The 26,642-nt window shown below is 42.4% G+C and overlaps 2 protein-coding genes across 3 annotated transcripts in view; one reads left to right on the top strand and one right to left on the bottom strand.

Moving 5' to 3' along the window:
• The window catches only part of LOC136477111 (small ribosomal subunit protein uS4y-like), a 41,362-nt gene that overhangs the window by 6,952 nt on the left and 7,768 nt on the right, over positions 1-26,642 (bottom strand). For both annotated transcript variants that reach the window (XM_066475141.1, XM_066475142.1), the window contains exon 2: positions 12,037-12,123. The gene's annotated coding sequence lies outside the window, so the exon portion shown is untranslated. The remainder of the gene's footprint in view (positions 1-12,036; positions 12,124-26,642) is intronic.
• On the top strand, positions 17,982-19,094 carry LOC136469666 (MDIS1-interacting receptor like kinase 2-like). Its single transcript, XM_066467767.1, has one exon. The coding sequence runs from the start codon at positions 17,982-17,984 to the stop codon at positions 19,092-19,094; it is 1,113 nt and encodes a 370-aa protein (XP_066323864.1).

The raw sequence follows: 26,642 nt of genomic DNA, 5'->3' as shown, positions 1-26,642 counted from the left end.
CTCCTATAGTTTATAAAACATTGTGAGAGATGTGTCGCATTTGTGAACAATGTCGTTACCACTTTATCATATGAAGAAATAACCAATACAAAAGTTGTCGATCTTGATGAGTTATTCAACTTTGGTATTTATCACTTTTTCAGCTGAAATCATTTGGGGAACCAAAATCTTGTCTGAAGTTGCATTTTTTTGAAATTCAAAATTTAAATTGCTCAAACTTTTCATATGTATATATTGACAAAACCAACAAAATAAATTGATAGAGAATGATTTTAGAAAAAATTAGGAAAAAATCATCAATTATCATGTTATACGTTTACAAATAGAAAAACATGCATGCCTTTATCACAAAATGGCGAGTGCTCCAGTGGTAACGCACCAACATGTCTAGCAGCAGGTCACGGGTTCGAATCTCCCTGCGTGCGCTATTTTTTGGCAAAAAAAAGGGAGGCGGAAGGATGCAGGTCCACCTGGACTATGTGGGCCACGCTGCCCCACTTGTTCGCCGCCACGTCCTCAGGCTGAGACCCGCTGGTGGGACCGCATCGCCACTTCTTTGAGGTTGGGACCCAATGGTGGGACCACATCGCCACGTCCTCAAGGTGGGACCTGCTGGTGGGACCACGGCGCCACGTCCTCGAGGTGGTACACGAGCCAAACGATCTATGACGATTTAGTTTTGTTGTTTTATGACGATTCTTTTGTTTTCGTCATTATTCTTCGTGCCAAAGCTCCGTCACTTGTTACTTATGATGAAGCTGGAAATTTCGTCATAGAAAGTGCTTGTTCTGTGACGAAATTTGTAAGCATCACGACTGAATCGTCATTGATGAACACATTTCTAGTAGTGATTTGACATCGAGGTTGTTAAGCCTTCAATCAAACGGTGACCACGGCTCTGATACCATTTGAAATGTCCTAATATGGCTAGAGGGGGTGAATAGCCTATTTAAAAATCTACAAATCAACTAGAGCAATTTGATTAGTATGATAAATAGCATAATGCAAACTTGCTCTAGCTCTACAAGGGTTGCAAGTCACCTATCCAACAATTCTAGTTGCAATGATTACTTAGGCACCCAAACTTGCTATGTAACTACTCACTAAGAGCTCTCAATCTTGCTACTCTAAAGAGCTCAACTAGATGAATGACAATAATAAAGCAAGCTCTCAATTCTAATTACACTAAAAAGCTTGTATCAACTAGTTTGCAAGAATGTAAATAGGTGAGTAGGGTGATTATACCACCGTGTAGAGGATGAACCAATCACAAGATGAAGATTAAGCCAATCACCGGAAGAATGCAAATGACAAGAGACAACTAATTTTTCTCCCGAGGTTAACATGTTTACCAACACGCTAGTCCCCGTTGTGTCGACCAACACTTGGTGGTTCGGCGACTAAGAGGTGTTTCACAAACCTCGTCCACACGATAGGACACCGCAAGAACCGACCCACAAGTGAGGTAACTCAATGAGACGAGCAATTTACTAGAGTTACCTTTTGGTGCTCCGCCGGGGAAGGTACAACTCCCCTCACAATCACCGAAGATGGCCACGAACAATCACCAACTCGTGCGAATCCTCCACCGCTGCTCCAACCGTCTAGGTGGTGGCAACCACCAAGAGTAACAAGTGAAATCCGCAGCGCAACACGAATACCAAGTGCCTCTAGATGCAATCACTCAAGCAATGCACTTGAATTCTCTCCCAATCTCACAAAGATGATGAATCAATGATGGAGATGAGTGGGAGGACTTTGGCTAAGCTCACAAGGTTGCTATGTCAATGAAAATGTGCAAGAGTTATCTCTTGAGTCGGCCATAGGGCTATAAATAGAGCCCCCATCAAATAGAGCCGTTATACCCCTTCACTGGGCAAATCGCGGGCCGACCGGACGCTACAGTCCAACTGACCGGACGCAGCACCAGACGCTCCGGTCGTGAATACCAGACGCGTCCGGTCGGCATACCAGACATGTCCGGTAGCCCCAGACTGCCATGTGTCCGGTTCAACTCATCATAGCCGTTGCCGCGCATACTGCCGATGACCGGACGCTCACACCGGACGCAGACACTCAATTGACCGGACGCTCCACTGTTGAGTCTGGTCGAGTCCAGTAAGCCACCAGGGCCGACCGGACGCGTCAGGTAGAGACTGACTGGATGCTGAGCCTCAGCGTCCGGTCGAGTACAGTAAGCACCCATGGACGACCGGACCGGATGCTGCCAGCATCTGATCGACTTCACCGTGGAACACTATTTTTCTAAGTCATACCAGACGTGTCCGGTGTGGCGATCGGACGCTTTCGGTCGTTGAGTCTGCCGCCGAATACCGGACGTGTCCGGTCACTCTGTAACCAGCGCGACTACCTCCTCTTCGACTCTATCTTTTTCACCCTTGCTCAAATGTGCCAACCACTAAGTATATCACCATGTGCACATGTGTTAGCATATTTTCACAAACATTTTCAAGGGTGTTAGCACTCTACTAGATCCTAAATGCATATGCAATAAATTAGAGCATCTAGTGGCACTTTGATAACCGCATTTCGATACGAGTTTCACCCCTCTTAATAGTACGGCTATCAATACTAAATGTGATCACACTCGCTAAATGTCTTGATCACCAAAACAAAATGGCTCCTATATTTTATACCTTTACCTTGAGCCTTTTGTTTTTCTTTCTTCTTTTCCAAATTTAAGCATTTGACTATCACCATGCCATCACCATTGTCATGATCTTCACCATTGCTTCATCACTTGGAGTAGTGCTACCTATCTCATAATCATCTTGATAAACTAGGTTAGTACTTAGGGTTTCATCAATTAACCAAAACCAAATTAGAGCTTTCACCGGCCTCGTCATCGAGCCCCGCCCGGCGGCCGTCGAGCTCGTCTCCGCCATACGTCGTCCTCGCGCGAGGTGCTCAGCTCGACCCCGTGGCCGGCCAGCACGCCCGCCATCCGCCCCAGCTAGCCTAGCTGCTCTCGGCCATATTTTTTAGATAGTTCTTTAGATAGTTATTTAGATAGTTTTTAGATAGTTTTTAGATAGTTTTATATATATATATATATATGTTAGATTAAAATGTATTTAAATTTAATTAGTAGTTTATTCTTAGTTTTTAGTTAGTTTTTTAGATAGTTTTTGATATATGTTAATTAGATTTAAATGTATTAAAATTTAATTAGTACTTTATTTAGATAGTTTTTTAGATAGTTTTTATTATAGTTTTTGATATATTTAGTAATTATTATTCTATCTCTCTCTATATATGTGTTAGATTTTATTTTGATTTAGTAATTCTATCTATGTATATATGTTAGGTTTAATTAGATTTAGTAATTAATTCTATCTAGATATATGTGTGTTATTTTATTTAATTGGATTTAGTAATTATATTCTATCTCTCTATATATATGTTAGATTTAATTTTGTTTTAGTAATTGACACATGCATATTTTATTAGTAATTCTATCTCTATATCACATGCATATTTTATTTTAGTAATTCTATCTATATATCACTTGGATATTTTATTAGTAATTCTATCTATATCACATGCATATCTAGAGAGAGATTCTATATGTATACATATATATGTACTTAATTATTTCTATGTGTATATATACATGTACTTAATTATTTCCATGTGTTGAGAGAGAGAAAATTGTATCTAGAGAGACATTCTATGTGTTATCACATGCATATCTAGAGATATATACATATGCACTTATTTCTATGTGTTGAGAGAGAGAGAAAATTGTATCATTCTATGTGTATATATACATGTACTTATTTCCATGTTTTTGGTTCGAAAGTGTTTTTGATTCGATTCCAAAGCCTATACCTTATTATTGTTTATCCTTATGAAATATTATGTGTTATTATATTTAATTGGATTTAGTAATTCTATATGTGTTATCACATGTACTTATGTTATGTGCCATAGTAATTCTATCTATGTGTTATCTTGAAGATACAAATGGCTGCTCCGGATGATAACTTGAATGATGACATAATGGCGGATATTATCAACGCCGGCACCAATGCAGATGTAGATGACATGAGTCAGTACTTTACTGATTATGAGGATATCCTAAATATTCCGGTGGTTGAAGATCAATAAATTATCGCGCAAGAAAATACTGGCGAGGTATATTCGATTATCTATCATCTCTTATAGATGCATGCGTACGCATATTTGTTGTTAATCGTTGTGTTTCTACTCATGTAGCCGGTCTCTGGATCTACATCAACCACCGGCAAGAGTAGGAAAGTCCGAGGGCCAAAAAAGCCATTAGAGGACCGTTTCATAATATCAGAATTCGACACCGACACCGACACCGACAAACCATTGGGACCATATGCTCAGACATATGTCAATCAATGTGGGTTCATTGTAAGGGATAGGATCCCAGTTAGTGCTCGTGAATGGAAGCAGAAGATATCCGCTCCTAATGTTAGTTTTGTATCTGATCGTGACAAGAACCTAGCTGGGAGAGATATCACTCAACATTTCACATTACAAGCAGATGATGCTTTGAAGGAGCTAGTGAGGGATTGGACAATGAAGAAGATGGCAATATTGTTCCAGAGTTGGAAGAAGACATTGTATAAAAAATTTATCTTGAAGAATGATACGCCAGATTTTAATGCTAAGGCATTTGTCAAGTTGGAGTCCCATTGGGATGACTTCGTACAATACAAGACATCTCAAGAGAGTGAGGAACGTGTGATGAGGAATCGGTAGAATGCCCGACAGAAGCAATACCATCATCGCATGGGATCAGGTGGTTATAGGAGTGCTATTCCCAAGTGGCAGAACCTAGAAGCAGAGATTACTGCCAAGGGAATCATACCTGAAACAATAGAGAAGAACTGGTCTCAACGCGCGAAGAATTGGTTCTACGCTCATGGGGGAAGCCTAGACCCAGACACTGGCAAGCTAATTTTCGGCCAAAAATTTGAGAGAGCAACACACAGACAAGCTCATGCTAGGGAAGAAGCTGATAGTGGTGTTTTCAAGCCCAATAGAGAGAAGGATGAATTGACATATGCCCTAGAGAATCCTGAACACGGTGGTCGAACAAGAGGCTATGGGGCGGTTCTGTGGCTACAAGCATTTCCAGCAGACAAGGATACCTACAGAAGCCGCCAGAGAAAGAAGGATGAGGAGGCAGACCGAATCCGTGTATTAGAGCAATTTATTAATGAGTCACGACAAGTATTGCTTGAATCACGTGAACGAGAAAAATCTCTTGAGGCAAGAATGCAGGAGGAGATCAAGAGGCAAGTGTAGCTAGCAATGAGTCAAATGCAATCGCAATCAACGCCGAGAGTCACCATTAGCCCCGTTGGTCAGATGAAAAGCAGTTGTGCTTCCATGGAGCTGCCAGTTATTCAAGATGACGCTGGGTTGCGCTTCCCTGTTGATGACATTACTGAGCCTCTAACAACATGTGAGCTGCACATTCCAGATGGTAATAATGCATCAATCATGGTGGCTGTCGGGGTTGTATCTCCAATAGACCGAACGAAGACACCAAGAATCCATAGGTCAGTTATTCAACCTGGATATGCTAGCGTCTCGATCGATAGAGTGCTCAAAGGTTACAGCAATGTTCCTCTTGACATTGAAGGCGGTGATGGGGAGAAGACACTAGGAGAAGTAGAGAAGACATTTATTCAATGGCGCAAACGCTTCATCATCATCCTGGGACACCACCGCTTCCCCTACCTCACCCTAGGTACGAATGAAAGTGAATGAAATATTATTTTCCATTAATTTTATATTGGCTTCAAAAATAATTGACTCACAACTGGTTTTTGTAGCAGGGTCTCCCCCCAGCCTAGCCCAATCATTCATTCCCCATCTCATCACAGCGTCGCGGGGGCGAGACGACTTCATCCCCACGGCGATCTCCAACTCCTACACTAGCCCCATCGCCTCCACAATGATCTCCAACTCCTACACCGGCCCCACCGCCTCCACAACGATCTCCAACGCCTCCACACCGGTCTCCAACACCGGCCTCATCGCCTCCACGCCGATCTCCAACACCTCCCCCACAGCGACGCACTACAGAGACGTCTAAGGTCCCAGCGGCAAAGAAGACCCCGAAAAAAGAGTTATTTCTCAAGAAATACTTTCTAAAAAGACTGATGAGCAAATAGCAGCTGAAGAAGACAAAAAAGTGAAAGATTTTTTTATAGATATCCAAAAGCAGAGACAAGCGAAGCTTAAGGAGAAGTCGTACTTTTACATACCACGAGATCTGCTGAGGCAGAAGGTCGAAGCTCACAAGAAAAAGATGCTTAAACTTCATAAGCCTCCGCCACTATCAGACTATGACCGCTCCCTTGTGAAGTCACATGATGCAGATAAGAAAAGGAAAAGAGCATCAGGGAAGGATGTCCCACAGCTCGGACAACAAAAGCAACCAATGCAAAAATCTTGTTGTTGCTAATGAATATGGTTCCAACATAGAAGTCTATCGACCAGACAACTCTGGAGAAGTGTCGGTTCAAGACCTTAATGTTTTTTTTGAACTAACTGGTTTAACCTTGGATCAATTGATGGGTAAAGCTCCAATCCAGAACCTGAAAGTTGATACCTGAGGAAGACTTATAAATTTGGCAAAAGTCTGTACAACCCTGCAGCTCTGAATGAATTGGGTACGTAAATGTACTTGCTCAACAAGTGGTACATGCAGGCGTGTGGCAGGGGTGAGGAGTGGATCTTTGTCAGATTTAGAGACCATCATTACTTCCGTGGCGATGACATCTTACATATTAGTTTCGAAGAATTGCATCAACTATACCACATGGACACTCTGGACAAATCAATCATTAGCTCCTTTTGTTTGTAAGTGATTCGTACTTTTATTTAATAAACTCACTTCCATGCGTACATGTATATAATTATCCTTACATGTAACTTATATTTATATATAGATTCCAGATGTCAGAGCTCTAAAGAATACAAGATACCAGTGTTGGCTTCATTGATCCTTATATCGTATTCAAAACCGATATTATTGCCAAGGAGCAGTGGGTATCTGAAGCACAGAAGAATATCATGAGGTTCTTCATGAAGCAGCACGACAAGACAACAATACTTTTCCCGTATAACTTTGAGTAAGTGTTAATAATAATGTAGTCTACACATTTTATGTAATATCAATACAACTTATATACATGTACGTGTGTGTATAAACCAATGCAGGTTTCACTGCATACTCATTGTCATTGAGTTAAACTCAAGTCGGTTAGTAATCTTGGACTCGTTGAGAAACGAGCGGGCACTATACCAAGATATGATAGACATTATCCAGGGGTAATTTTGATCTCTCGCGCACAACTATTATTGAATAGACTTTGCCATAATTTATTAACGATCGTATATTATTGGTCGCACAGGGTTTGGAAAGAGTTTATTCGGCAACACCGCAAGAATTGCAAGGCACCACTTAATGTAGTTGAAATACTAGTAAGTTGTACTATATATACTTGCCCACGTGTTTAATTACTATATCGTACTTCAATTTACGTGTAAGATGATGAGAATAATCTTCTTCTCGTACAGTGGTGTTTGCGGCAGCAACCAGGTAATAACTTGTGTGGATACTACGTTTGTGAATTTATCACTGCACACATAAGAAGAACTCCTGAAGATGTCCTCAGAGTACGTATATATCAATTTTTTATTTATTTTTAAATGAATATATATATATGTATTAATATTTTTCCTTTTATTTCAAATGTAAGACTGAATGGTTGAAACAAAGGGTCATGCAAAAAGACCATCTGAAAGTAGTTCAAGAGTCAATAGCAAGATTTCTTCTAGAAAAAGTGCTAAATCCCAACGGCGAGTTCTACTTTGATCCTAAGGAATAAATGATGTAAATTAAATGTTTATTGATATCGTTATTTTCGAGAACAAAATTATGAAAGTGTTGTATATATACATATATATCTATAATATATATAGTTTCATACTTTATTCGAATATAATAATGCTCGAGATGAGAATTAGATATAATTATATGCGTGCGTGTATTTATATTAGCAGTGTAGAATACGTACATAAAAACATATTATATATTAAATAAATATGTGTAACTGAACTGAAAACAAATTAAACAAAAAAAAAAGAAAAGGAACCTTTAATCCCGGCTCGATGACCCGGGACTGAAGGTTGCACCTTTAGTCCCGGGATCGTTGTCCCGGCGCGGTAACCGGGACTAAAGGCCGTTACCGCCCGGGACAATAAGGCCATCCTATGGTAGTGGGGGCCTCACGTGTGATTGAGGCATTGATGAAAATAAGGGTCTGCAAAAGTTTTGATCTGCAAATCGATGGTTGGCCTTACATCGTCCAAGGTCAGGTTGCCTGAAATAGGACACACCAAGTGAAGTGTACCTTGGTTTTTAATGCACTGCTCTGATACTGGTGCTTAAACTAATTCAGGTGTCCAACACTACTGGAAAGTGAAATTTCCCTGTCAGTACGAAACTGACAGGAAAATACGAAATATTGACAGAACATAAGCGTTAGAGATAGAAAAAGTGTCTGTGAGTGAACCAATTTCTCTTTAAGTAAAATTCTAGGCCACCAGGTCTAGAATTCCTTCGCACACCAGGTCTGGAATTCTATCCCTATCACACGCTGATGACAAGACAAAATACATTTTCCGGTTTAGTAATGAATTCTCTATCGACCATAAATAAAATGGTTTTCCTTGACAGTAAGCCCTTAGACATGAAAATTGTCCACACAGATACCTCATTTATTTACAAATTCGTGAAGTAACTCATACATGGTCATGGTACTCATTCATTTAGTACATGCAACAACTACATATATGAGACATGATTCCATAAAATTTTCAACTAGAAAATAAATGTAACATCAGTCCACATGACTTACATACAAATAAGATGCCCACAATCAGCATCAACCGAAACCTAAATTAAGATGTTGATAGGTTTGTTACCAACACAGAAGTGACATGACTTCCTAAAAGCAAGTATTAGTTTCGCAACTCCACCATTACTTCCTACTCCCTCTGTCCCACAAAGAATTAATGTAATTCTAGCATAGTGTCATATTTTAGTATCTTAAGTTTGACCAATTATAGATAAAAAATTATTAACAATTATGATACTAAACAAATACCATTAGATTAAGTACAAAATGTATTTTCATAATAAATTAATTTGGAGCCATAAATGTGAATATTATTCATTAGAAACTTGGTCAAACATAAACCATTTTAGATGGCACGCAACTCGTAGTTGCATTCTTTTTGGGACAGAGGTAGTAGTTGTTATGCCTTCCCAAAAGCTAGCATTAGCTTCTTGGTTCCACAATTCACTTCGGATTTTAGTTGAGCTCTCACACTACTACAGATATGTCATCACCGCTGCCTCAGAAATCATCATCATCGTTGATTTTGCATGTCGACAGTGATAGTGGGCGTTGATCTGAATCGACACCACCGTCGGTTTGAAACGACGTTGAAAACCTAAAAACGATTGCACCCGCTGCTGCGCATTTGCGAGTCATCCGTGCCCAACACCCATCGGCATTGTCACCTACCGATCTCGCATTGTCGCCCACCGAGCTCAAGCCCGCACCCGCCTGCGTTGTCGGCAGTCGTCCACGCTGTCACCACTGAGTTGTCACATAGATCCAGTCCGCGCCTCGCCAGTGGCACTGCTAGGCCATGGTAGAGGGGCCGTCCTGGATCTGCAGCGCCAGCCGAGGGGAGAGGAGGTGGTGAGTGGCGAATCTACAACGCCGACATAGGAGGAGTGCCGACAAATGGGAGGGAGGAGAGGTGCAACAGCTGCTATGGGGAGGAGGGGCGCGAGCCTAGGAGTCAGGGGAGAGAGAGAGAGGGGCAAGTGGGTGAGCAAGGAGAGAGAGATGGTAACGGGTTGGGTTAGGGTTTTCATGTATATATACTTGGGGACAATTTTCATAGCCAGTTTGTGGCTCGAACTGACACTGAAAATCATTATCACTGCCACAGCCTCCAAGTAGTAATGAACCGGCGGTGATAATGTATCGCTGCTGGTTTAAATAGAACCAGCGGTGAAAGTAGGTTAGGGAAAAAATAATTTTTGTAATAGTGTCTATAAGGAAAATGGACCCTAGGCCCATTTACTTTGGATTTTGGTGTTTGATGACCAACACAACCAAATTAGACTAATGAATTTACAAGTGATTGTTTTGTAGTTCAACAGGGTGCAAGACGTGACTTGGACGAAAGTGACATGATGATCCGATGATCAACACCTTAAGCAAGACCCTAGAAGCACAAAAGATCTTCCAAGATATCAAGCAAAGTCCAAGCACGAAGTTAGGAACCAAGCCAGACGCAAGATCGTGAAGAAACGAGCTTCACAAAGGTGACTGGACGCAGCCCTAATAAGGATCGAACGCATCCGATTAGTTGCTCAGCAACACCAGACGTCGGCAGCTATGACCGGACGCTGAGCGAAGCAGTGACTAGACGCATCGGTTACACTGTTCATCGTCACGGAAATGTTTTCAGCGTGACCGGACGCAACGGCACTGGACGACCGGACGCACGAAGTGCAGCGTCCGATCGTTTCTAAAGAGGTTCCAGAGCGGCGCCAGCGCAACCGGACACGTTCGGTTGATGATGACCGGACTCTGAGCCGAGTCCGATCAACACGCGCGCTCCAACGGTCGGGACAACCGGACGCGTCCGGTCAGGACGTGATCAGCATCCGGTCAGTAGCAGAAAGTTGGGTTTCGTCCCCAATGGCTACTTTTTCAGTGGGGCTTATAAATATACCCCTCAACCGACCATTTGAGTTGAGTGTGGAGCTGAGGAAACATACAAGGGTGTTAATACACCATTTTAGTGATCTCCACTTGCATAGTGCTTAGTGATTCGTTAGGTGATTAGCGTAGGTGCTTTGCGAAGTACTTAGGTTGATTAGACCACCTCTTATGCGCTTGCTCTAGGTTTAGGCCTAGTATTTAGTGAGGTTTGCATACCTTTTACCACTCGGTGCTTGCGCACATCATTGTTGTACGTTGGAGGGGCTTGTAGTCTTACGAGATCACACCAACCGCGTTTGTGGTGTCGCCGCCACCGTGTACCGATGGGAACAAGGCCCGCGGCGTTTTGACCGGAAGCTTGATAGTGAAGACGGCGGGGAGCGGTCGGGAGAGGCTTGCCGGAAGGTACACCAGAGACTCACTTGCGCGTGGGGAAGGTCCGGAGCTATCCACGGAGTTACTCGACCGGGAGCTTGGCCCTTGCGAGGGATTCCTTGCGAGGGGCTCCAACGAGGACTAGGGGGAAGCTTGCGCGCTTCTCGATACCTCGGTAAAAATACCAGAGTCATCGACGGGAGTTTGCATATCTCTACCTTACTCTTTAGCTTCTGCATTTACATTGTTTGTATAACTCCTTTTGTGGTAGAGATAGCAATACACTAGCAAAAACCATAGTTGCACATTTAGATAGTTTATCTTTTGTATAGGTTTTTGTTAAGGTAGAACAAGAGGTCATATTTTAGAGTTAGAATTTTTAAGTTGTCTAATTCATCCCTCCTTAGACGTCACGGTCGCTTTCAGTGTCGAGTTCATTCTTTGCTTGGCTCGTTGATGGCCATCGCACTAGCTAGCATCCACCGACTACAGCTCACAGTACCATGAAGAGAAAAAGACCACTTTGGTTAGTTGAACAAAGTCATGGTGTTGATAGCATGCACTCTTTGAATTCTTCGATACGGTACTTCCTCTGTCTTTGAGTAAATCAATTTCTAAATTTGTCTAAAGTCAAACACTTAATGTTTGATCGAATTTATAGAAAGAAGTACAAATATTTGTGATACCAAATGAGTATATTATTAAAATAAAGTTTATGATGTATCTAATGATACTAATTTAGTATCATATAAATCTTAGCACTCTTTTCTATAGATTCGGTTGATTTAGTCATGGACGGAGTAAGTATTATATTAGTGGATACAAAAAAGGCACTTACAAGAGCTTTGCTCGGAGGAACCAAACAATGTCTTCTGCCGTAGGTTCCATTCCTCTATGTTCAGACGCGACTCGATCTGTCACCATCCTGCACAATATAAAAATGAATAAGAATGTCTATTTCAACATGTAATCACATTAGTCGAAGTAATATAAGTGCCAAAGAAAATGAACAAATATGAACTTTGGTCTCATTTTCACCAAATATAATCGCATGTCCAAAATAACCAGGTTTTAAGTTATCACTTCCAATAGTTGAAGACTTGAAGGATCATACTAACTAAAATAAATGATACATGTTCAATTCAACATGATAAAATTTAAATGATATTCCTTCCATTCCAAAATCACCGTAAATCATTCTGACTATTCTAGATACTTAGTTTTTGTTACCCACTTAGATATGCATATATAGATATATAGTAAAAACTATAAATATATAAAAGGCACAACGACAACTTAGAACGGAGAGAGTACATATTTTATTCCGACCAATGTGGAGTTGACTTGAAAACCACCAGGAGATCGTATACGAATAGGAAAACCAGTAAACTTGTTCAAAATGTTGACCAAGACCAGTCTACTTGCTACTGATTTTTTGGGCCATATAATATTAAATGACTATGGAGTTCATTAAATGTTTTCCCTGAATTTTTCATAATTTAACGGGAGGCTGACTTGAAAACCACCTGCAGGAGATCGTGTATACCAATAGGAAAGTCAGTAAACTTGTTCAAGATGTTGACCAAGACCAGTCCAGTTGCTACTTTTTTTTTGCAATATAATACTCAATGGCTGCTCGGAGTTCACTATATCTTTTCGCTTAAATTTATTTTATTATTCAACAGCTTTATTCTTCTAACAGTGGCCGGTGGGTGATATGGACAGAGATAAAGCGTGACCCGTCGCGCGATCCACGACCCGGTACCACCCTTCGTCTTCCTCCTCATGCTCGCACTCGTCCTCGCTCCACCCCCGCCTCCTCCCTTGCCGCCCCTGGCCAGCGGCTGCATCGCTGCCGGCGTGCCGCCCGCCTCCCGCCCCTGTCTCCACCATTGGTAGAGCTATATTCAAGGATGTGGGTGCGGCCACACCCACGCAAATTTAAAATCACAGCAGAAAGAGTCAAATTTTCACCATATTTGCACCCTCATATTATAGATCAGTGCACCCACAAGGCAAGATGCACCCCTTCGAATTTGCTCTAGCTCCGCTCCTAGCCTCCGCAACTCGACCCTGCCCTCCTCTAACCTCCACCACGACGCACCTCCGTCGTAGTCATCCTCGCCCCGCCCCCACCACCGGCGGCCAGTGGCGAGACGCCTCGCCGCACCACCGACCTCCCGCCCCTGCCCCCTCGGACCCCGCCCACCCTAAACCCTGAGCGCCAGCGAGCTCCGCCGTGACGCCCCCGCCACCAGCCCTGCCACGACTCCTCCGCCGCCAACCCTGCCCAACCACCGTCCCTCGCCACCACAGCGGGCAGCGCCCCCGCCGCCATCTCGCCCGCCTCCACCGCCGTGTCGTGGCCGCCTCCTCCCAAACCCCCTTCTAAGCCCGCCAGGGAATGGAACCCTAACCCCGCCACCGCCAGAACCCTAATTGCCGCCATCTTCTTCTTCGTCTCCGGCGCGGGCATGGGCGGGAGGAAGAGCATGGGAGGCAGAGGGAGACACACGAGCGGGGTTGCGCCGTCGTGCGACCCATCTCTTAATAAAATTTGTGGGGTGATATACCCATCAACGAGATATTTGTGTTGACTTTATTATTGGATCTTTCTGCTCAAGTATTTTAGTGCTCATATATAATCATAGGGATAGAACGTGCCTGTTTATAGCCAGTATATACGTCTGTGCTACAATTTTAAATATTTTTTTCTATAGTAGGACCCATTACATGTGTTTACAGCTAAAATGTATAGGAGTGCGTTTATAGCGAGCATGTACGTCTGTGCTACAATTTTAAATATTTTTTTTCCTTGCAGTGTGTTTATTCTCTCATACTTCCTCCATTCTAAATTGTAAATCGTTCTAGCTTTTCTAAATACATAATGTTATTATACATCTAAATATATATTATGTCTAAATGTATCGCAAAAGCTATTCCTATGTATCTAGAAAGTCAGAACCACTTAGACCATGTTTAGTACAGCTCTCCTTCACTAGTAGAGTAGTTTCTTAATTTGTCTTCGCCTCCAGGAGCAGCTCCACAGTAGAGCTAAAAGTGTTTTAATTGGGCATGTTTGGTAGAGCTCCAGATCTAAAAAAACAGCTCCAGATCCACGGACCTGCGCAGCTCCACCGTAGAGCAGCTTCACCGTGGATCTGAGATCCCGAAAAATGTTTGGTATAGCTCCAGGTTTCCTTCCATCTCACTGCCATCTAGGGTCCACGCATCAGTATCCTCTTCCTCACAGGATTTTCTTCCCCGTTGAGCAGGAGGACCGGACCCGCGGCCATGGCCGGACACGGCTTCGGCGGGCGCATCCACGGCCGGGCGTGGCCACAACCATGGCGCGCGGGGAGGGGCGGAGCGCGGCCTCGGCTGGGAGGGGCGGGGCCAGCCGAGCGCTACTCACGGCTAGGGCGAGCTGGAAAGGGCGTGACTGGCCTGGGGCGGCTAGGGTTGGGGCTTCGACGAGCGAGTGCGAGGAGGGGCGGCGCGGGCAGGGCTCCGACGGGCGAGTGCTGCCTCGCCGGCGAGCAGGTGGCTAGCGGCGAGCCACTGCCGAGCATGGCCACAGCCAGGGGAGGGCCGCGCGGTGGCCAGGGAAGGCCGAGCGAGGGCGTGGTGGCCAGTCACGGTGAAGAATAGTCGCAACTAGAGAAAGAGAAGAAACTCGCGACCGGAGAAAGAGAAGGAAAAATAGAACGAACCAGTCATTTTCCACTTACTAGTGGCAATGGTGGGTAATTTCTCCTAACTCCATCAAACTTAGATTTGGTAGAGCACCCCTTAAGGTGCTCCAAAAAAATCCATGGATCTGGGGGGAAGATTCACCGTTTTGGTGGGGAATATCTGCGGTGGAGCTGCGGGAGCTGGGAACGTTTGGCTAGAAAATTTTGAAATGGAGCTGTTTTTGTGGATCTGGAGCTACGTGGAGCTTTGCCAAACAGGCCCCGTTTGGTAAAATAGCTCCCTATAGAACATGAAAAGGATAAAACATCCATAATACCCTTATCTTTTTCCCAAATTTCTCCCAGACAAAGATGGAGAGCGGAATTGGCTCTCTAGAGCGCGCACATGATATAGAAAGTTGTTAGAGGATGAAAAAGATATAGATAGCAATTTTATTCAAATGGCTCTCAAGTGATAATTTAGAAAGTAAGTTTAAGAAAACCTCTTGAAGATGCTCTTAACATTTTGAAATTGAGTGGCTTCTAACCGATATTGACCCAACCTCTCATTTGACTTGAATAGCAATTATTAGCTCTGGCGTGTAAAGACGGATTATTGTGAAGAAGATCTAACTTGAAGGTATCCTATCTAGCAATTAACTACGTAGGTAGCAATCTATAAATGTGGTTCATAAACACTAGCAAACCACCTCAAAGGCTCTTCCTTTCAGGCCTTTAGTTCCTCCCCTAAAGTTTAGACTCTATCACATCGGATATTTAACATATGCGTGGAGTATGAAATATAGACTAAAAAAATAACTAATTGTACAGATTGTGACTAATTTACGAGACGAATATTTTTAAGCCTAAGCAGGCCATGATTCGACAACGTGGTGCTACAGTAAATCTACAGTGAGCATGTGCTACTGACGGCTTGCTTAGGCTTAATAGATTCGTCTCGGTGGAGTACTGGGGACTCCTATAATTTGTTTTATTTTTACTATTCGAACACTTCCATGTAACACCTCAATGTGACAACCGTTGTCACCCTAAATATCCCTAATATCCCTAGTAACAACTGAGGCAGCCCGTCACCATGCTTCCCTAAGAGCTCAAGCAGCAGCTCTTCGATGGAAATCTACCATCAAAGGCAACTCTACAGCTCTGAGTTCTTGGAGGTCTGACATTCCACCATGCAACTGGACCGGCATCACGTGTGGTGATTTAAGCCATGCACCTAGAACATTTGTTATCAACAGAATCTCCCTCAGAGGGGCTGGAATTGTTGGGCGGCTGGACACGCTTGACCTTCTCTCTTTACCCTAACTACTACAGAAATGAGATCTAGTCCCGGTTGGGAACTAGCTCTACTCCCGGTTTCCCAATCGGGACTAGCAATCTGGAACTAAAGGTGTTGTTCTTTAGTCCCGGTTTGCCACAACCGGGACTAAAGATCCTCCTAGCTTTAAAAAAAATTAATGCCTCCCACCACTATGCTCCATAAGATTCGAACCCAAGACCTCATGCACTGCTTCGTCCATAGCTTACCACCCCACCTACACAACACATCTAACAATGGATGTGATGCTTTCCTTTTGAACTAACCCATCGGAGGACCTTTAGTCCCGGTTGGTGTCCTTTAGTCCGGATTGATGTTACCAACCGGAACTAAAGGGTCTACCTTTAGTCTAGGTTGGTATTACCAACCGGGACTAAATGTTGGAGGACTTTTAGTCCCGGTTGGTGGCTCCAATCGGGAGTAAAGGTACACCTTTAGTCCCGGTTGGTGTCTCCAACCGGGACTAAAGGTCCCCTGCCACTATGCCAAGCGCAGTAGCCGTTGGGTAGGGACCTTTAGTTCCGATTGGAGACACCAACCGGGACTAAAGACCTCTCTAGTTCCGGGGGCGAAAAATGCCGAGGCTAATGCCAAATTAGGACATCGTTCTAAAGTCTGTTCTCTAGTTATATCACCAGCCTTGACCTCAGCAGCAATACCATCTCAGGCCCAATTCCGCCAACCATCGGTTCTCTCCAAGCACTGTCCATCCTCGACCTCTCTAGTTGCCACCTCGAAGGAAGCATACCTTCAACAGTCAGTAACCTCACCATGCTTAGAGGTATGTACTTGTACAATAACCTACTCTCTGGTCCAATCCCTGAAGAGTTGGGAATTCTCCCTCTTTTGGTGCATTTGGATATTTCTAGCAATAAATTGACTGGACCTATTCCACCAAACATTGCGAATCTCACTAGTCTATCTTATATGGTTCTCTCATACAATAATCTTACTGGTTCAATTCCCAAAGAGATTGGACGCCTTGAGCAACTTGTTTCCTTTGATGTTTCTCACAATCTCCTTACGGGGTTCATCCCTTCCACTATTGCAAACATGACTGGCTTGCAAACTCTGATGCTACAAGTGAATAGCTTAGGTGACACCATCCTTGACAATGTTAAGCATCTTCTTAATCTTCAAGTTTTGAATATCCACCACAATGAGTTTAGTGGATCAATTCCTTCCAGTCTCGGAAATCTCTCCAACCTTGTGCAACTTAACCTTGGATATAATAATTTTACCGGTTTGATTCCTCCAAGTATAGGGCATTTGTCTAATCTCTTTTTTCTTAGCATGGCCAGTAACCCACTACATGGAACCATCCCTCTGGAACTAGGGAATCTAACAAACTTGCAGTATATTTGGATCTACTTTACTCATATATCTGGATCGGTACCTGAGAGTCTTGGGAACCTGCAAAACATGTTGGATATACGGCTATTTGCTAACCTACCTCCAGCGCTTGAAAACCTTACCAATATGGTATTTGCTGATTTTTCCAACAATAGCTTCACAGGGAATTTGACAAATCTATGCCAAGGGAAAACGTTGCAACACCTCAATTTTTGGTTGAATATGCTTCATGGTTTTGTTCCAGATAGCATCAAGCACTGCACAAGCTTAGAGTTTCTCAGCTTCTCAAACAACCAATTAAAGGGAGATTTATCACAGCATTTTGGAACGTACCCACACCTTATCACCCTTGATTTAAGCACAAACAACTTTGGATATCTCTCGCCAAATTGGGCATCAAGCCATAATTTTGAAACTATGTGGATTTTTGAAACCCTGGTCAATGGAACCATACCTTCGGAGTTGTCCAAACTAACAAATCTTAGAGACCTACGTCTCCACAAAAATAGGTTAAATGGTGAGATATCACCAGAGATTGGTAATATGAGAAACCTCTATTGGTTGGATTTAAGTGGAAATCAACTATCTGGGAGGGTCCCTTCAGAGATTGGCCGGCTAAATGATCTTCAGTTTCTAGATTTGTCTACCAACCAACTTAATGGAACAATACCTCGGGAACTTGCAGAATGTCAAAAACTAATTTCAGTTAAGTTGAATGACAACAACTTAACTGGGAACCTTCTTGGAGTCATTGGAAGTATGGCAAACTTAGCTGGGCTAGATCTGAGCAAGAATAATCTTAATGGGTCATTACCCCCAGAACTAGGGAATCTAAACATGCTTGGATCACTCAACCTTTCTCACAATCGATTCAGTGGAGTATTACCATCCTCCATAGAACGTATGAAAAGATTGGTTATACTTGATGTGTCATACAACAATTTGGAAGGTCCTGTTCCAAAGGGATTCCAGAATGCTTCGGTAAGTTGGTTCATCCACAATATGGGTCTGTGTGGTGACTATATTGGTTTGCCACCATGTTATTCACCCCCAACACACAATAGCAGGAAGAAACACCAAAAAATTGTAATAGCAATTGGGATTCTTCTACTTGCTAGTGTGCTATCAGGAATCACAATTTTCTACATTCGACGGAAGAGAAAACCTGAAGACACATCTACCACGATTGGCAGAGATGTATTCTCTATCTGGAACTTTGATGGAAGAATAGTATTTGATGATATTATTAATGCCACTGAAAACTTTGATGAGAAATATTGTGTCGGAGCAGGAGGTTGTGGTAGTGTCTACAGAGCACAGATACAGACTGGTAGAGTGTTTGCTGTAAAGATGCTACACTCATCTGGGGAAATGGTGGATGATGCAACATTTTGTCATGAAATTGAAATATTGATGAAGATACGGCACCGCAACATCGTCAAACTGTATGGTTTCTGTTCACACAGACGGTTCAAAATTTTCGTTTATGATTATATTGAGAGAGGAAGTCTGGCCACCGTCCTCCGTTGAAAGCATCTAGACCTCTAGTTGGGTTTCGGTAATTAATAACAATACATGATTACTGTGACTAACGTGTGTTTTGTAGAGGCAATTAAGTTAGGTCACGGTAATGGAGATCGATTGGGCAATCACGGTGGTCATGCCCCTACGATGGAAATCGTTTCGGTTTCAAAGGATGGACGACAAGGTTAAGGAAGGACTAGTTCTAAGTGTCATTTGGAGTTGAAGAGACACTTAGAGTAGTTTAGGACTTTGTTTTTTCTTTGGCCGTACTATTAAGGGGGTATGGACAGGTAGCTTGATCTAGGTGAGTCTAGTGGGTTAGGTGTGGTGCACACTTACTAAAACTAGCGCTAGGTAGCTCCAAAATAACCCTTAGATCCAATAGAGCAAACTTCATTCACATATGATCGAGAGTTGGAAGTGAATGGAGAGTCAAATACTGACCGGACGCTGGCTCCGGTGTGACCGGACGCTGGCTCAGGGTCCGGTCAGTTTATTTGACCGAGATGTTTTCGTCTGGTGCGACCGGACGCTAAGAGGTCAAGTGACCGGACGCTGAGGGTCAGCGTCCGGTCGACTCCAGTAAGGTTCCAGAGAGGGAAAATCTCGACCGGACGCGTCCGGTCAGTGCTGACCGGACGCTGGCCAGCGTTCGGTCACACTGTAAACACTGGAGTTCAGGGTAAACTGACCGGCGCGTCCGGTCAACATGACCGGAGCGTCCGGTCACCCCGCAGAGGCACATAACGGTTTGTTTTTCAGCCCATGTTATAAATACCACCTCCATTCGTGTGTGGGGGTACTTTTGCTCATTCAAACAGCTGAGAAACACGTTTGAGAGTGCCAAGAAGAGCAAGGTCATAGTGAGGTGATTGAGATTTGAGAATACCAAAGAGAGCCCTCATTAGTGAAGCAAGAGTAGCAAAGTGTGCATCCACCCTTCTCATTAGGCTTGTCGTGGTCAAGTGAGAGTTCGTGCTTGTTACTCTTTGTGATCGCCATCACCTAGACGGCTTGGTGGTGATTGGGAGTTTAGTGATCATCCGGCGGAGCTTGTGGGTGACCCAACTCAAGTTGTGAGCGGTTGTGGGTGATTCACCGCGATGGAGTGTCAAAGAATTGAACCCGTAGAGAGCACTTGATCCTTGCGCGGATCAAGGGGGAGCTACACCCTTGCGCGGGTGCTCCAACGAGGACTAGTGGGGAGTGGCGACTCTCCGATACCTCGGCAAAACATCGCCGCGTTCCTTCTCCTCTCTTTACTTTAAGCATTTACTTTGAGCAATTCAATACTTGTCATTTACATTCCTAGAATTGCCATGCTAGAGTAGGATTAGAACTTAGAGTGCTAAACTTTTGTGCGTTAGATCAATAGAAACACTTTCTAGGCACAAGGGGTTAATTGGGCTAACCATAGGATTTGATTATTGCAAAGAAATTTGTAATTAGCCCAATTCACCCCCCCCCCTCTTGGGCATCTTGATCCTTTCAACTGGTATCAGAGCCTCGTGCTCACGTATTTAGGCTTAACCGCCTAGAGCAAGATGTCTCACGGGGATGGACCTCCTCCTATCTTTGAGGGAGATAATTTTCCTTATTGGAAAAATCGCATGGAGGCGTATCTAGAAGCTCTAGATGTTGGTATTCTTAGAGCCGTCTCACAAGGCTTCCCAAAACCTCAGGATGCTACTCACCTACAAAGCGATGATATGAATTATGAGAAGTGGAATGCAAAGGCTCAAAACACCATCTTTAGAGGCCTTTGCAAAGATATGTTCAATCGGGTGAGGAACCACAAAGACGCCCATGCACTATGGTCAGACGTTTCTGCGCTCTATGAGGGAACTAAGAGTGAGCGTGAGGAACGCTATCATCTTGTCATGAAAAAGCTCAACTTTTTGAAATACTTCCTAAAGAATGTGTTAATGAGATGTATTCACGTTTGAATGTTCTTGTAGAGGAAGTCAATGGGCTTGGACTCACTCAAATGCAACCATCCAATGTTGTAAGAAAGATCTTGAGTGTCCTCCCCATTGATAAATATGGACATATTGTGACCGTGCTTCATCAAGGTAATCTTTCCACCACTACACCGACACAAATCTTGGGAAAGATCAATGCTCATGAGATGTACATGCATATCACGCCACAAGATGGCTCATCCTCTACCAAGAAGAAAGATAAGGACTTAGCATTCAAAGCTAGCCAAGAGAAGGGTAAAGCGAGACTTGAGTATGAGAGCTCAAGTAATGATGAAGTTGATGATGAAAGTCTTGCTCTCATGGTGAAAAAGACTGCCAAGATGCTAAAGAAGCTCAACAAGAGTGGCATCAAGTTTGATGGCAAGAAGAAGAAGTTCTTCACTAGCTCTAGAAGAAAGCCAATCTCCAAGATGGATTGCTTCAATTGTGGAGAACTTGGTCATCTAGCACACCAATGCACTAAGCCCAAGAAAGACAAGTTCAAGAACAAATACAAGGGCAAGAAAGATGACTCAAGTAATGAAGAAGAAGAAGAGAAGAAGAAGAACAAGCCATACAAGAAGAGAGATGGCAAGAAGGACTTCCACAATAAGAAAAAGAGTGGAAAGGCATACATTGTCGGTGATTGGCTCACGGACATTGATTCATCTAGTGCCTCATCCAATGATGATACTAACAACGAGAAGGTGGTCGCAATTGTTATTAACTCTTCATCATCTTCACTGCCACCACCGCCATCATCCTCTACACACCTATGCCTTATGGCTAAGGGTGACAGCAAGGTATCTAATAATAATGATAGTAGTGATGATGAGCATGCTAGTGATGATGATAGCGATAGTGATGATGATGAATATGAATCACCTTCTTATGATGATCTTGCTAGATTGCTAAAACAATACACTAAGATCATTATAAAAACTAAAGCTAAAAATGAAAAGCTAGAAGCTAAAAATGATTCTCTTTTAGCCAAATGTGATATAGAGGAAAAAGCTAGTGTTGAGTTTAAAGAAGCAAATGATGCTATATCATCCAAACTCAAGGAGCTCAAATCTTCTAAGAAAGAGCTTAAAGAAAAACATAATAAACTTGAGAGGACACATAATGAGCTCATCACTAGCCACAACAAGCTAAGAGAAGAATATACTACTCTTAAGGTTAATCATGATAATCTTGTTATTGCTCAAGAATTCTTATCCAATGAGCCACATGATGCTACTAACGATGTTGTTAAGATTGATATAGCTACATCATATGATGACTTGATTATTGAGAGCATTGAGCAAAGTTCTAGTAGCAAGGGCAAGCAAGTGGTTGAAGCCGATGATTATGATGAGTTTGTCAAGCTCAAGAATGATAATGAAAAGCTCAAGAAATATCTTGAAGAACTCAAAACCACCAAGTCTATTGTGCTATAAACTATTATTCATGATGATGGTTTGATGCTTGAGAATGAGAAGCTCAAAGATAAGAACAAGAAGCTCAAGGAAGAGAAAAACAATGATGCTCTCAAGGAAGAAAACAAGAAGCTCAAGTTAGAGAAAGAGCATCTTAAGATTGGATTGAGCAAGTTCACTAGAGGCAAGCATCTTCAAAGTGAGCTACTAATGAACACCATCATGAAGATGGATAGAAGTGGCATTGGGTACTTAGCAAACCAAGAAAAGAAGGCTCAAGCTCAACAACAACATAAGTCCAAGCCAAAGCCAAAGAGATGTTTTGAGTGTGGACAAGAAGGCCACTTTGCTTATAAGTGCCAAACTCCACCACCACAACCCTTGCCCAAGCATGCTAGACCTTTTGCCTTCAATGCTCACTACATGCTTAGAAAAGATTCTAGTGGAAAGATGAAAGTGGTGTTCTTAGGACCTCCCAACAAGAATAGGCCTAAAAAAATTTGGGTTGCAAAGTCACTTGTTGAGAAGGTGAAGGGCCCTCAACAAGTTTGGGTTCCTAAAGCTTGATCTTTTGTGTGTAGATGAACTATAAGACCGGTAGAAGTTATTGAATTATTGATAGTGGTTGCACACAACATATGACCGGTGATCCTCGTATGTTCACCTCACTAGATGAAGAAGTAGATGGACAAGAAAGAATCACATTTGGAGATAACTCAAAGGGCAAGGTCAAAGGATTGGGTAAAGTGGCCATATCAAATGATCATTCCATCTTCAATGTGCTATATGTTGTTTCATTGAGTTTCAACTTGCTATCCATTGGACAATTGTATGATCTTGGCTTCCAATGCTTGTTTACTGAGAAGGATGTTGTTGTATCTAAGAAGGATGATGATCATGTGATATTCAAAGGATTTAGATACAACAACCTATATCTAGTAGACTTCACCTCCGAAGATACAAACTTAAAAACATGTCTATTCACTAAAACAACACTTGGGTGGCTATGGCATAGAAGACTTGCTCATGTTGGGATGAGCTCACTTAAGAAGCTAACGAAGAATGATTTGGTGAGAGGGTTGAAGGATGTGAAGTTTGAGAAGGACAAGCTTTGTAGTGCATGTCAAGCCGGCAAGCAAGTTGTAAATACCCATCCAACAAAAGCTTTTATGTCAACCGCAAGAGTGCTAGAACTCCTTCATATGAATTTATTTGGACCAACAACATACAAGAGTTTGGGAGGAAATCTTTATTGTCTTATGATTGTTGATGACTATTCAAGGTATACATGGGTATTCTTCCTTTATGACAAATCCGAAGTTGCATCTTATTTCAAGAAGTTTGCCAAGAGAGCACAAAATGAATTTGAAGTGAAGCTTAAGAAGATAAGAAGTGACAATGGGAAGGAATTTGACAACACAAACATAGAAGCCTATTGTGATGAAGTTGGTATCAAGCATGAGGTCTCCGCAACATATACTCCTCAACAAAATGGTGTAGTTGAGAGGAAGAACCGGACATTGATCACTCTTGCAAGAACAATGCTTGATGAGTATAACACCTCCGAAGCTCTATGGGCGGAAGCTATCAACACCGCATGCTATGCATCAAATCGCCTATTCCTTCAAAAGTTTCTTGGCAAGACATCTTATGAGTTGCTCAATGGGAAGAAGTCGGACGTCTCCTTTAGGGTGTTTGGTTACAAATGCTACATCTACAAGAAGCGGCAACACCTGGGGAAGTTTCAAAGACGTTGTGATATTGGTTTTCTTATTGGTTACTCATCAAAGTCTAAAGCATATAGAGTATTTAATCATACCACCGACTTGGTTGAAGAAATATATGATGTGGAATTTAATGAATCTAATGGCTCCCAAGGAGCACATGAGAATCTTGATGATGTAGGTGATGAACCATTGAGGGAGGCTATGAAGAACATTCCGGATGGAGACATCAAGCTTAAAGATGATGAAGATGATGTACAAGTGATTGATCTACCTTCTTCATCAAGTGTGCCACAAGATGGTGATAAAGATGGGAGTTTAGAAAATGAAGACACTCATGTCTCCCATGATCAAATGGTGGTACAAGCATAAGATGTTGATGCTCCACAACCTCCTCCTCAAGTGGTCAATAGAAGAAATACACCTCTACTACAAGATCATCCACAAGATCTCATCATAGGAAGTCCATCAAAGGGTGTAATGACTCGCTCACAAAAACTTACTTTATTTATTGCTCATCACTCTTTTATCTCTTGCTTTGAGCCTACTAAGGTAGAAGAAGCTCTTCAAAATCTAGATTGGATAAATGTAATGCATGAAGAGTTGAACAACTTCACCCGCAATAAAGTTTGGACTCTTGAAGAGCGACCAAATGGTGCAAGAGTCATTGGAACAAAGTGGGTGTTCTGAAACAAGCAAGATGATCAAGGCATTGTTGTGAGGAACAAGGCAAGACTAGTAGCAAAGGGGTTCTCTCAAGTTGAAGGTTTAGATTTTGGAGAGACCTTTGCACCGGTTACAAGATTAGAAGCCATCCGTATCCTCCTTGCATATGCATCACATCATGAAATAAAACTTTATCAAATGGATGTAAAAAATGCATTTTTAAATGTCTTTATTAATGAACTAGTCTATGTTGATCAACCTCCTGGGTTTGAAGACCCTAGATATCCTAATCATGTTTATAGGTTGTCCAAGGCATTATATGGACTTAAGCAAGCCCCAAGAGCTTGGTATGAGCGCCTTCGAGACTTCCTCATCGAGAAGGGCTTCACCATTGGGAAGGTCGACACCACACTATTCACCAAGAAGCTTGATGGGCATATCTTCATTTATCAAGTGTATGTTGATGATATCATCTTTGGATCATCAAATGAAGATTCTTGCAAAGAGTTTGGTGAATTGATGTCAAAGGAGTTCGAGATATCAATGATTGGAGAGCTTACATTCTTTCTTGGTTTTCAAGTCAAGCAAATGAGAGAAGGGATTTTCATCTCTCAAGAGAAATATACAAATGATCTTCTCAAGAGATTCAAGATGGATGAATGTAAGCCAATCAAGACACCAATGCCAACTAATGGACATCTCGACCTAGATGAGGGAGGTAACACGGTTGATCAAACTCTCTACCGCTCTATGATTGGTAGCTTGTTATATTTGACCGCATCTAGGCCCAACATCATGTTTAGTGTGTGTATGTGTGCTAGATTTCAAGCTAATCCTAAGGAAACCCATTTAATTGCCATAAAAAGAATCATCAGGTATCTTAAGCACACACCAAGCATTGGCCTTTGGTATCCCAAAGGAGCTAGATTTAAATTAACTGGCTATTCCGTTCGGATTATGCCGGGTGCAAAGTGGACAGAAAAAGCACATCTGAAGGGTGCCATTTGCTTGGTAGATCACTTGTATCTTGATCCTCCAAGAAACAAAATAGTGTGGCTTTGTCCACCGCCGAAGTGGAATACATTGCTGCGGGTGTTTGTTGTGCATAAATACTTTACATAAAACAAACTTTGCTAGACTATGGTGTAGTTCTAGATAAAGTACCTCTTTTGTGCGACAATAAAAGTGCGATAAAACTTGCAAATAATCCAGTTCAACACTCTCGCACCAAGCACATAGATATCCACCATCACTTTCTTTGAGATCATGTTGTAAAGAATGATATATCATTAGAAGGTGTAAGGACCGAGGATCAATTGGCGGATATCTTCACTAAACCGCTAGATAAGGCAATATTTTGTAGATTGCGGAATGAGCTCAATGTGCTTGATTTTAGTAACTTCACTAAAAAATAAGCTTGTGTTGTCCCTTGCATTGCATTCTAATATACAACATGTTTAATGTTTTGTAATGCATATAGGGCTTGTCTAACATGGTTAAGATAACCGCCGAAAAGCATGTGAAGAAGCTTAACCTTGGATCAAACTTGACAAGCAACTAGATTTACTTACAAGTATTGCATTGCATATGCATGAATGTTGTTTTGTCATTTGTCTTCAAATTGCCTTCTTATTGCCTATTTTCTTAGAAAGAATTATAGCCTAAGGCAAAATATTTTTGAAAATTTTAAGGGTTTGAGAGAGGTCACTCACATCAGTCCCAATTGGTGTTTATTTGGATCTTATTTGAGTTGGGACTTGATTGGGAACAGGCAGCACTAAGAAC

This window comes from Miscanthus floridulus, chromosome 8 (assembly GCF_019320115.1).
Source record: "Miscanthus floridulus cultivar M001 chromosome 8, ASM1932011v1, whole genome shotgun sequence".
Taxonomy (NCBI): domain Eukaryota; kingdom Viridiplantae; phylum Streptophyta; class Magnoliopsida; order Poales; family Poaceae; genus Miscanthus; species Miscanthus floridulus.
This window is presented reverse-complemented; position numbering and strand designations above follow the sequence as displayed.